This window comes from Piliocolobus tephrosceles, chromosome 19, assembly GCF_002776525.5.
Source record: "Piliocolobus tephrosceles isolate RC106 chromosome 19, ASM277652v3, whole genome shotgun sequence".
NCBI classification, from domain to species: domain Eukaryota; kingdom Metazoa; phylum Chordata; class Mammalia; order Primates; family Cercopithecidae; genus Piliocolobus; species Piliocolobus tephrosceles.
In genome coordinates this window covers 266,229-278,195 of record NC_045452.1, presented here as the reverse complement: position 1 = coordinate 278,195, position 11,967 = coordinate 266,229, and the positions used below count along the sequence as shown (strand labels likewise).

General features: G+C 48.1%; 1 protein-coding gene across 6 annotated transcripts in view; it reads right to left on the bottom strand.

Moving 5' to 3' along the window:
- The window catches only part of PI4KA (phosphatidylinositol 4-kinase alpha), a 151,996-nt gene that overhangs the window by 55,490 nt on the left and 84,539 nt on the right, over positions 1-11,967 (bottom strand). For all 6 annotated transcript variants that reach the window (XR_002727873.2, XR_002727874.2, XR_003307106.2 and 3 more), the window contains exons 20-22: positions 3,212-3,320; positions 2,728-2,864; positions 2,445-2,578 (exon numbers count right to left, since the gene is read on the bottom strand). Coding sequence is in view for 1 of the 6 variants with exons in the window: in XM_023197967.3 (XP_023053735.1) it covers positions 2,445-2,578; positions 2,728-2,864; positions 3,212-3,320 (380 nt within the window). In the remaining 5 variants the exon portion in view is untranslated. The remainder of the gene's footprint in view (positions 1-2,444; positions 2,579-2,727; positions 2,865-3,211; positions 3,321-11,967) is intronic.

Below are 11,967 nucleotides of genomic sequence, written 5' to 3'. Positions count from 1 at the left end.
CGCCTAGTTTTTTTTGTATTTTTAGTAGAGACGGGGTTTCACCGTGTTAGCCAGGATGGTCTCGATCTCCTGACCTCGTGATCCGCCCGTCTCGGCCTCCCAAGGTGCTGGGATTACAGGCTTGAGCCACCGCGCCCGGCCATAAATAATATTTTTCTGAGACAGTGTCTTTTGCCTAGGCTGGAGTGCAGTGGTTTGATCATAGCTCACTGCAGCCTCAACATCCTAGGCTTAAGCAACCCTCTTGCCTCAGCCTCCTGAGTAGCTGGGACTACAGGCATGTTCCACCACAACTGGTTTTTTTTTTTTTTTTGGGTAGAGACAAGTTCTTCCTCTGTTGCACAAGCTCAAAACTTCCAGGCTCAAGTGATCTTCCCACCTCCCAAAGTGCTGCGATTATAGGCAAGAGCCACTGCCTAGCCATTTGTTTTTTTGAGAGAGTCTTACTCTGTCGCCCAGGCTACAGTGCAGTGGCGCCATCTCGGCTCACTGCAACCTCCGCCTCCTGGGTCAAGCAATTCTCCTGCTTCAGGCTCCTGAGTAGCTGAGATTACAGGCATGTGCCACCACGCCCAGCTAATTTTTATATTTTTAGTAGAGACGGGGTTTCACCATGTTGGTCAGACCAGTCTCGAACTCCTGACCTCATGATCTGCCTGCCTTGGCCTCCCAAAGTGCTGTGATTACAGGTGTGAGTCACTGCGACCGGCCGCACCTAGCCATTTTTGTGTAATGTTCTTTTTTTTTTGAGATGGAGTCTCGGTCTGTCACCCAGGCTGGAGGGCTGTGGTGCGATCTTGGCTCACTGTAAGCTCTACCTCACCTCCCAGGTTCAGGCCATTCTCCTGCCTCAGCCTCCCGAGTAGCTGGGACTACAGGTGCCCGCCACCACGCCCAGCTAAGTTTTTGTATTTTTAGTAGAGACGGGGTTTCACCGTGTTAGCCAGGATGGTCTTGATCTCCTGACATGTGATCCGCTCGCCTCTGCCTCCCAAAGTGTTAGGATTACAGGCGTGAGCCACCGCGCCCGGCTGCATGTGCAATGTTCTTAAATTACTTTTATAACTGAAAATAAAGGACACATTCTTCTTTTGAGATGGAGTTTTGCTCTGTTGCCCAGGCTTGAGTGCAGTGGCACGATCCTGGCTCACTGCAACCTCTGCCTCCCGGGTTCAAGTGATTCTCTTGTCTCACTTGAGGCAAGTGAGGCAAGTGAGTGGCTGGGATTACAGGCATCCGCCGCCATGTCTAGCTAATTTTTGTATCTTTAGTAGAGATGGGTTTTACCATGTTGGCCAGGCTGGTCTTGAAACTGACCTCAGGTGATCCACTCGGCCTCCCAAAAGTGCTGGGGTTACAGGTGTGAGCCACCATGTCTGGCCAAAATAAAAGACACTTATAATGAAAAAAGAACAAAGTCAAAACTCCCTTGGCTCTGTGGGACTTGGGGAGAATGGGTTTCCATATTCGGCTCTGTGTGGAGCCCTGGGCTGCTGAGGGCAGGAAGGAGGAGACTGAGCAGGAGGGTGGGGTGCATTCCGAAGCAACCAAAGCACCCTGCCTTCCTTTTATGTATTGAGCTTTCAAGGACTATTTTACCAGAGGGTTGGTGGCAACAAAGAAAGGCTAAAATAGTGTTTTCCAAATAGCCTTTCTTTTAGGAACACTTTCTTTTTCAAATAATTTGTGAAAGAAATTATTCTACGACTTATCTGCACTCTCCCATGACTTAAGCTGAGTGTAATTTGACATTTTCTTGATGACAGGAATCATCATTTTGTAGACAATGTACTCAGTTGCTATCCCAGGGTGCCTGAGGCCTCAGCACAGTGGGTCTATATAACACTGCCTACCTCAAAGGCATGTCGGGAGTGGTAAACATGGGTAATGCAGCACAGTACCTGGTACAGCACAGGCACTCAATCCACGTTTACTTCTGAGGTCAACATAACAGCTGTAGCTCCAAAGAGTTACTACTGCTGTTAGGACTGCTGTGGCCACAGGTGTGTCCTGAGCATTGGGTCACATGCAGGACTGTTTTGGAGCCAGCCCCACCTCATGTTGCATTTGCTGTTTGTACTCAACCGTGGCTCTGGGCAGCTCCGTGAGTGTCCTAGACACGCACTCAGTGAGGCTGGGTCCTCAGAAGGGCCTCGTTCAGCCTGTGGGCTGAGTTCACAACACTTGACTGCGACTGCCCAGAAGCCTGTTTCCTATTAGAGAGGGGATGATGCAGAGCTTAGATACTGGGAGGTGTTACCAGACATGGTACTTGGTGGTCACGAAGGAGGGGCATACGAGAAAAGTAGAAGGTGTTTTTGCTTGGTTTTTCAGAACGTTTGCATGTCTTCGGAGGAGTTGAAAAAAGTATCATGCTTACGAGGGCACAAAAAATGAAAACCCTGCTCAAATGTGGATGTGCATGGTGGTGAAGGTACGTGTACCTCATGTACTCTAGCCGGTACACAGAGAGGAGGTAGGTGGACATGGCGAAGTCCAGCTTGTTGATGAGTGCGGACACTTCGGGAGGGGGGTCCAGCAGGTTGATGATGGTGCTGCGGAGCTCACTCAGCTCAGCCTGGAGGGAGAGAAACATCTGAGGGCTCAGGGGGCACCTCCCAGGACAAACAGGTCCCAGTGGTTGGCAACATGCGTTAATAATGGCAATGAAAGGATCTGCCCTAATTGGCCCAGAGAGCATGGTAAAAATGAGATGTGAATCCTTACAGGGGTGACCGTGTCGTTCTTCATGGCTGAGTTATACTGGAGGACAGACCGCAGTGGCTCCTTGCTGGGAAAGGTGAGCAGGGGGGACTTGGTAGCTATTTCACAGACCCCCTCATACCACTCTTCCGGCCAGAGTCCTGCAATAAAGTGAACACAAATGAGGAAACCACCTTGGTCAGAAAGCACAGCAGTGAGGTCGACTGACAATTTCCATAGTCATGGGTCCTTTGAGACAATTATCCCAAAAACTAGGCACAGAAATGAGTCTATTACCTAACTTGGACAGACTTTTCCTAAGGTGCGTGGCATTCTCAGCACCCTAAACTACATGTGGGGACAGTAACACTTGCTAATACTTGCAGGAAGAAGCAGCTGCATGTGGACTCATTTAAACATGCTCACATTCGTAATTACATGGGCTCTGACCTCACCTTTATCTTCATTGTGCACTCCATCTTCCCCGGGAGAGAGATTATCCCCCTACCTGAGCCCTCCACAGCGAATCCCATCAGAACAGAATATAGCCAGAAGTCCCGGAAGAGCTTCTGTAACCGAGGCTTAGCTTCTTTGATGGGCGGCAGTCGTCGGGTGAGCTGATGTGCCAAGAAGAGAGGGAGAAAGGAGGTTATTTGCTCAGGAAACCCTAATCCCTGTAGGTGTAAAAGTAACCACAGATTCATTCTCCAAGAGCATTCTCAGAGACTCAGACTGGGTAGGAAAAGGCACACCGAGCAGTGATAATTTTGCCAATAAGCATTGTCCATCCATTCATGTACTGAGTCCCTAGTGTGCACCAGGTGCTGTGCCAGGGAGGAAAAAGCCCTGTTCCTGCACTTGAAGGACTTCCTGTCTAGTTTGGAGGCAGGTGAGCAACAGTTACAGTGGGGTGGAGTTCCCAGAGAAGGTGTCATGGGTCTCAGAGCTAACATTTGAGGAAAGCTTAGCCAGCAGAGAAGAGAAGACAGCCTGTTCAGGAGCATTAGGTCCTAAGCCTGGCACTGTGGAGGGCAACAAATGCATAGGAAAGGCAAACAACGGATGCGAGCCAGAGCTGGGAGGAAGGGATGCTGCTGAGGAGGCAGGGAGGAGAGCACAAGAACTCTCATGGGCCAGGCGGCACAAATTTTCCAAACAGCAATCTCGGGCAGAATTCCCATGTGTGTAACAGGTAAAGCAGAAATGCTCAGGTGCAGGTGAGGGGCTATTGTCCCTGTTTCTGCTCCAGATGCTGGTGGGAAGCAGGGAGAGACTCATCAGTGATATAAACGGTTAAACTTGGCCAGGCGCGGTGGTTCACGCCTGTAATCCCAGCACTTTGGGAGGCTGAGGTGGGCAGATCACCTGAGGTCAGGAGTTCAAGACCAGCCTGGCAAACATGGTGAAACCTCATCTCTACTACAAATACAAAAAATTAGCTGGGCGTGGTGGCAGGCACCTGTAATCCCAGCTACTCGGGAGGCTGAGGCAGGAGAATTGCTTGAACCCAGGAGGCAGAGATTGCAGTGAGCCAAGATCGTGCCATTGCACTCCAGCCTGGGCAACAAAGGCGAAACTCCGTCTCAAAAACACCAAAAGGTTTAACTTGTGCATGATACCCAGCTGGACAGGCTGATCCTTACAGACCCCCCAGTGGACGTTGAGCTTCCATCAGTGATGCTGAGTCTGTGGTAAGCGAGGGCTTTGCTACCCCCAAACACTTATAAGCACCCAGTATGGGTCAGGCACTGGGCCAGGGACAGAGAGGTGGGAGAGATGAAGACATCATCTCTTGAGGCAAGGAGGGCACAATGGGATGGGCTGTGACACATCACACACAGCAGGCAGGACTGTAAACTGTCACAACACTTCTTTGAAAACAATTTGGTAATATGCATCAGAAATTCTCAATATCCCCACGCATATTTCACCCAACATCTCATCACTGAGAAATCTATCCAAAAAATTTTAAAAAGGTGATTTAGGAACAAAAATGTTGTAACAGCAAAATAAATAGAAACACACTAAATGTCCACCTGAAAGGGGCATTTAAATAAGTAACAGTATATTAAAAGTGTAATAAATTGGCCAGGCGCGGTGGCTCATGCCTGTAATCCCAGCACTTTGGGAGGCTGAGGTGGGCGGATCACGAAGTCAGGAGATTGAGACCATCCTGGCTAACATGGTGAAACCCCGTCTCTACTACAAAAATACAAAAAAATTAGCCGGGCATGGTGGCGGGTGCCTATAGTCCCAGCTACCCAGAGGCTGAGGAAGGAGAATGGCGTGAACCCGGGAGGTGGAGTTTGCAGTGAGCCAAGATGGCGCCACTGCACTCTAGCCTGGGCAACAGAGTGAGACTCCGTCTCAGAAAAAAAAAAGTATAATTAATTATTTTTGAGACAGGGTCTCACTCTGTTACCCAGGCTGGAGTGCAGTGGCACAATCACAGATCACTGCAGCATTGACCTCGATCTCCCAGGCTCAAGTGATCCTCCCACCTCAGCCTTCCCAGTAGCAGGGAGGACAGGTGTGCTCCACCATGTCCAGCTAATTACTATTTTATTTATACTTTTTGAGATGGAGTCTTGCTCTGTCGCCCAGGCTGCAGTGCTGAGGTACAATCTTGGCTCACTGCAACCTTTGCCTCCCAGGTTAAAGCAATTCTCCTGCCTCAGCCTCCCGAGTAGCTGGGACTATGGGTGTGCACCACTATGCTCAGCTAATTTTTGTATTTTTAGTAGAGACGGGGTTTCACCATATTGGCCAGGCTGGTCTCAAACTCCTGCCCTCAAGTGATCTGCCCATCTCAACCTCCCGAAGTCCTGGGATTATAGGTGTGAGCCACTGCACCTGGCCTAATTATTATTATTATTTTTCCAATTCTAAACTTTTAATTTAAAAGTAAACTTTAATGTTGAAAATGCAAACTTGGGGAAGGGAGAAAGATCACACACAAGGCTGCCAATTCACACTTGGAGGGTTGCACAGCAGCTGGGCAAAGGTGCGCCTCACTTCCCAGACAGTGCAGTGACCAGGTAGAGGTGCTACTTACTCAATTCCCAGATGGGGTAGTGGCCAATGCCCGGCTTAATTATTATTATTTCTTTTTTCATGCAAACAGACACCTTACTGATTTTTTACATTTTTTTGTAGAGAAAGGCTCTCACTATGTTGCCCAGGTTGGTATTAAACTCCTAGGTTCAAGAGATCCTCCGGCATTGGCCTCCCCAAGCATTGGGATTACAGGCAGGAGCCACTGTGCTCAGCCAAGAATCATATTTTCGAAGACTATTTGGTGACACATGTAGAAATCACAATATGTCAAGTGAAAAAAAAAGCAAAATGTATAAATAATATGATATAGATTTTTAAAAATCTAAACATATATGCATAGAACAAAGATGGAAAAAAGCAGCCACATATTAAGATTATTTCTGGGTTGCTAGGGATTTCACTCTTCTTTAATGTCTGTATTTCCTGGAGCTCTTTCATGAACTTGTTCCTTTTACAATCAAAGGGAGGGTGCAGGTGCCGGTCAAGGGCTTGGCAACCCGTGTGGAAGAAGGTTCCACACTTCTGCTTGAGAGCCACCAGGGCACTGTGTCCTTGGGAAGAGTGGGCCAAGACCTGGGGGTGCACAGCGGGCTCTGGATAGGTGCTGAGGAGGTGGGGAGCTTTGGAGAGTGCTGTGTGGAGGGTAGCAGTAGACGGACGCGACAGAGGGCAGGAAATCTAGAGCCGCACACGATGTGGCCACAAAAGGACAGTTGACAAGGGGCTTCCAGTTCAGCTAGCGGTCAAGGATGGTGAGAGTAAGAATACGCAACTGTGGGACTGACCGGCTCTGAAGTGATTGGCCTCCCTGGATAAGTGATGGTGGAGATATGAAGGGGTTTCCAGACTGCAGAATTCAAGGCCTATGTGGCTAACAGGTTCTGGCACCTTCTAAAGAGAACTACACTTTGGTGGTTATGGAAAGGGTCAAGCTTCTAGAATGCTTCCCTCTCAATGAGAACAGCAGCTCCATGTGGCTGGGAAGCTCAAAGTGATTTTGACACTGAAAAGAGGAAGTGGACTCTATCTTTGATTTGGGATCCTACTCCTGACCCTGTGAACTTCTTGGCTCCCTCCTGAGGACTCCGGCTTAAAAGTGGCCCTATAGGTTCTCCCTGCTCTCTGACTTCTCCGGGCCTGCTGGCCACTGTCTTGGCTGAGACTGCTCTAGTCTCCAGAAACGAGACCTGCTCGCTCCTAAAGAGTATCAAGGTCAGGCCAGGCGTCGTGGCTCACACCTGTAATCCCAGCACTTTGGGAGGCTGAGACAGGCAGATCACGAGGTCAGGAGATCGAGATCAGCCTGGCTAACATGGTAAAATCCATCTCTACTAAAAATACAAAAAATTAGCCAGGTGTGGTGGCATGCGCCTGTGGTCCCAGGTACTCGGGAGGCTGAAGCAGGAGAACAGCTTGAAACCAGGAGGCTGAGGTTGCAGTGAGCCAAGACAGCGCCACTGCACTGCAGTCTGGGCGACAGAGTGAGACTTTGTTTCAAAATAAATAAATAAATACATAAATAAATAAAGGTCAGGGGAGAAGTGGAAAGACTGAAATAGATAAAGGATTCTAAAGAGATGTAACAGCCAAATGCAATGCATGAAACCCTGACCAGATAAAAATAAAAAAGCCATAAAATACATGTTTGAAGTCATGGAGTAATCTGAGTTGGACTAGACATGTGATATATGTGAGGCCTGTGATCTTCCCAGGAGTGATGGTAGCACAGCACAGGGCAGAGACCCTTCTATAGAAGAAACACTGGTGCTAGTGCCCAGGGCAGAAGTGAGTGATGTCTTCTCACCTTCAAACACTCCAGGAAAATAGCCCCCAACACATGGAATTAAGTGGATATGGCAAAATATTAACTATTCTACCTAGGTTGTGGGTGTATAGATATTTAGTATTCAATTATTCCGATTTCTCTGTGTACGTATATGTATTTTTTTAGAGACAGAGTCTCACTCTGTCGACCAGGCTGGAGTACAGGGGTATAATCATAGCTCACTGTACATGCTCAAGTGATTCTTCTGCCTCAGACTCCTGAGCAGTTGGGACTATAGGTGTGTAGCATCATAGCCTAGTTAATGCTTTTTTGTTTTTTGAGATGGGTTTTGCTAGCTGGGCACAGTGGCTCATGCCTGTAATCCTAGCACTTTGGGAGGCCAAGGCAGGCAGATCATCTGAGGTCAGGGCAACAGAGCCTGGCAACAGAGCCAGGGCAACAGAGCCAACAACCAGCCTGGGCAACACGGTAAAACTCTGTCTCTACTAAAAATACAAAAATTAGCGAGGCATGGTGGCAGGTGCCTGTAATCCTAGCTACTTGGGAGGCTGAGGCAGGAGAATCACTTGAACCCAGGAGACAGAGGTTGCAGCACGCTGAGATTGAGCCACTGCACTCCAGCCTGGGCAACAGAGCAAAAATTCTGTTTCAAATAAAAAAAAAAAAAAAAGAGAGAGAGAGATGGGTTTTGCTATGTTGCCCAAGCTAGTCACGTGTACACACACACACACACACACACACACACACACACACGACAGGGCAAAAGTTCCAAAATTTTAAACCTGGTAAATCTGGGTAAGCGTATATAGGAGTTGTTCTACTACACTCTTTTTTCAACTTTTTTGAAAATTTGAAGTTATTTCAAAATAAAAAGTTTTCCGAACTTTAGTGATCCTCCTGCCTCAGCCTCCCAAACTGCTGGGATGACAGGCATGAGCCACTGTGCCTGGCCCCTCTGTATATTTTAAAAATTTCATGTTAAAAGATGGACAAGGCTGGATGAGATGGTTCACACCTGTCTTCCTAGCTCTTTGGGAGGCTGAGGTGGGAAGACTGCTTGAGGCCAGGTGTTCAAGACCAACTTGGCCAACATAGTGAGACCCCACTTTTTTCTAACTAAAAAAATTTTTTTCAAGTTGGAAAAAATATCTACCCATGAGACAAGCCTTGAAACTGCAAAAGAACAATGGAGTATGTGTGACAGGAGGTACTACTCTACAGTGGGGGCTAAAGCCATATACAAGCTGTTACCACTAAATGGGAAAATGACTGAAAAATGTCAATGTCAAGAGGGATTGAAATCAAATTTTTTCAATAGTGGGTTACATGATCAGAAATCTAGACAGGAAGGACACATACTGGCTTTATGTATTTATTTAGATAGAGTCTCACTCTCACCCAGGCTGGAGTGCAGTGGCACGAACTCGGCTCACTGTAACCTTCGCCTCTCAGGTTCAAGTGATTCTCCTGCCTCAGCCTCCTGAGTAGCTGGGACTACAGGCATGTGCCACCACATCCGGCTAATTTTTGTATTTTTAGTAGGTACGAGGTTTCACCACGTTGGTCAGGCTGATCTTAAACTCCTGCCTCAAGTGATCCACCCGCCTTGGCCTCTAAAAGTGCTGGGATTACAGGTGTGAGCCATCACACCTGGCCAGTACTGGCTTTAAAAATAACAAAAGTAATACATACACATAGAAAAAGGTCAAAGAAGTACATAGCATGAAAACGAATGCTGTGTCCCTTCCCAGACCATTTCTGTGAATAAATATGTAACACCATGAAATGATGAGGACTAACATTTCCTGAATGCCAGGCACCACTCTACATGCTTTCCACATATTCACTATCTCATTCCATTTTCACAACAACCTCATGCAGTAGGTGTAACTGTCACCCTCATTTCAGAGAGCAGAACACTGAGAGCTGGAGGCCAAGGGGCAATTTCAGCCAGGGTGGCCGGTGACGCCTCAGTGAAACCAAGAGCGAACAGTGACAGCAGTGGCCACCTGCTGGTCTGCAGGGAAGGTGCCCTTGGCAGAAAGAATAGCAAGTGTCAGGGCTGTGCTGGAGCCAGGCTTGGCATGTGTGAGAACAAGATAGAGATTGAGGGAGGTAGCCCCAGGAGGCGTGTGGGCTCAGGCAGCAGTCTCTGCCTATGGTGCCATGCTGAAGACTCAGTATTGCGTGTGACAGATGAAGGCTCTAAGAAGACAGCTCTGACCAAAGCTAGAATGTAAAACCAGACTCAAACACAACCACTGGTCTGTGTCCTGAACACAATGGACCTTTACACCCTGGAATTTCTCAAACAGAGCAATGCACAGACACCCCCATGGGCCCCTTGCACACCCGCAGATTCTCCTAGGAGTCACATTCTCCCTTCAGATAGACTTTGGGTGCCGACACTGCCAAACACGCTCTCGAGGAGCAGTCTCTGTGATAAGCTGATCTTCCAGACAATCCAGAATATTCTTAAAACTTTTTAGATCATAAAATTTAAAACACAAATTAAAAAACAAATTATCATAAGGCTGGGCACAGTGGCTCATGCCTGTAATCCCAGCACTTTGCAAGGCCAAGGCGGGAGGATCACTTGAGCCCAAGAATTCAAGACTAGCCCAGGCAACATAGTGAGACCCTGTCTCTACAAAAAAGTCAAAAAGTTAGCCACACATGGTGGTATGCACCTGTATTCCCAGCTACTTGCGGGGCTGAGGTGAGGAGGATTGCTTGAGCTCAGGAGGTTGAGGCTGCAGTGAGCCAAGATCATGCCACTGTACTCCGGCCTGGGTGACAGAGTGAGACCCTGTCTCAAAAAACACATAGGGCCAGGCGTGGTGGCTCACGCCTGTAATCCCAGCACTTTGGGAGGACGAGGCGGGCAGATCACTTCAGTCCAGGAGTTCAAGACCAGCCTGGCCAACATGGTGAAACCCTGTCTTCACTACAAATACAAAAAATTAGTTGGTTATGGTGGTGCGTGCCTATAATCTCAGCTACTTGGGAGGATGAGGCAGGAGAATCATTTGAACTTGGGAGACAGAGGTTGCAGTGAGCTGAGATCGCACTACTGTACTCCGGCGTGGGCAGCAGCGCAAAAGTGTCTCAAAAAAAAACAACCCAAAAACAGAATCACAAAATGTATCACAGCCTCAGAGATCCCCACGAATGCCTAAGTGGCCCTGAGTTTGGGAAGCACTACTCAATAACAGTCCTATCTGTCCCACAACAGACAGGAGTACTGGGCTGCACCTACTGGCAACAAACACAGCAACCCTTGACTGGAGAAAGGTCCATGCCATGGTCTCCTTATTCCGTAAGCCACTCATTTTGTCCTCTCTCTTCCACTTTTCACTGAGGAACAAGCTCTTGGAAGGATGGAGATACCAGCCTAGTGGTTGAGCCAGCCACATTAACCCTGGAGAGCAGGTGGAGGGCAGATGCTGTGATCATCCCAGAAGAGAAGACACAGTTGGAGGCAGATGCATGGTCTCTACTTTCAGCTACCCTCAATGCAGCCTGGTCCTCAAAGGCCAGAAGAGCCCCTTGTTTATGTGGTGACCTCAGGAAGGGCTGCTCCTGCACCAAGGCTATGAGTGCATGCTAACACAGTAACCATCATATACTCAAAATCTCAGCTCTAAGAACTGGAGATGAGGAGCTGCAAGCCACTCTGCAGTTATCAAAGGCACAGCTGAGGGGGTTTGTGCTGACCAAGCTAGTTGCCTGGTGTTTGGATTGGGACATATTTACTTTGGAAAATATGCAGCAACAGCCCAGCACCAAAGTTCACATTGAAACCCCACTGATGACCTTGGCTGCTTTCATCTCTGAAGCGCCACTTCTCAGAAGCACAGAGGTAAGTTGGGTTTCTAATATTTCTGCTGATCATAAATTATTTGTGGTATTCAAAGACAGGCAACTGGTTCATTTTTCTAGCAAACTAGGAATTCAGAAGCTTTCTACATGTTTTAGAAGTGGGAAATGGTTTCATTTTTCAATCTGCCTGTTATAAAATTGTGTCAGTTGCATTGTTGGGAGAGTTGACAAAATTAAAATAGGAACTGTGGAACAGATGAAAGTATTGTACTTTTATTAATCGAACTGGGTAACTGTCCTGTGATTATGTATGAGAATATCCTTGGCCGGGCGCGGTGGCTCAAGCCTGTAATCCCAGCACTTTGGGAGGCCGAGACAGGCGGATCACGAGGTCAGGAGATCGAGACCATCCTGGCTAACACTGTGAAACCCCGTCTCTACTAAAAAATACAAAAAAACTAGCCGGGTGACGTGGCAGGCGCCTGTAGTCCCAGCTACTCGGGAGGCTGAGGCAGGAGAATGGCGTAAACCCGGGAGGCGGAGCTTGCAGTGAGCTGAGATCCGGCCACTGCACTCCAGCCTGGGCGACAGAGCGAGAC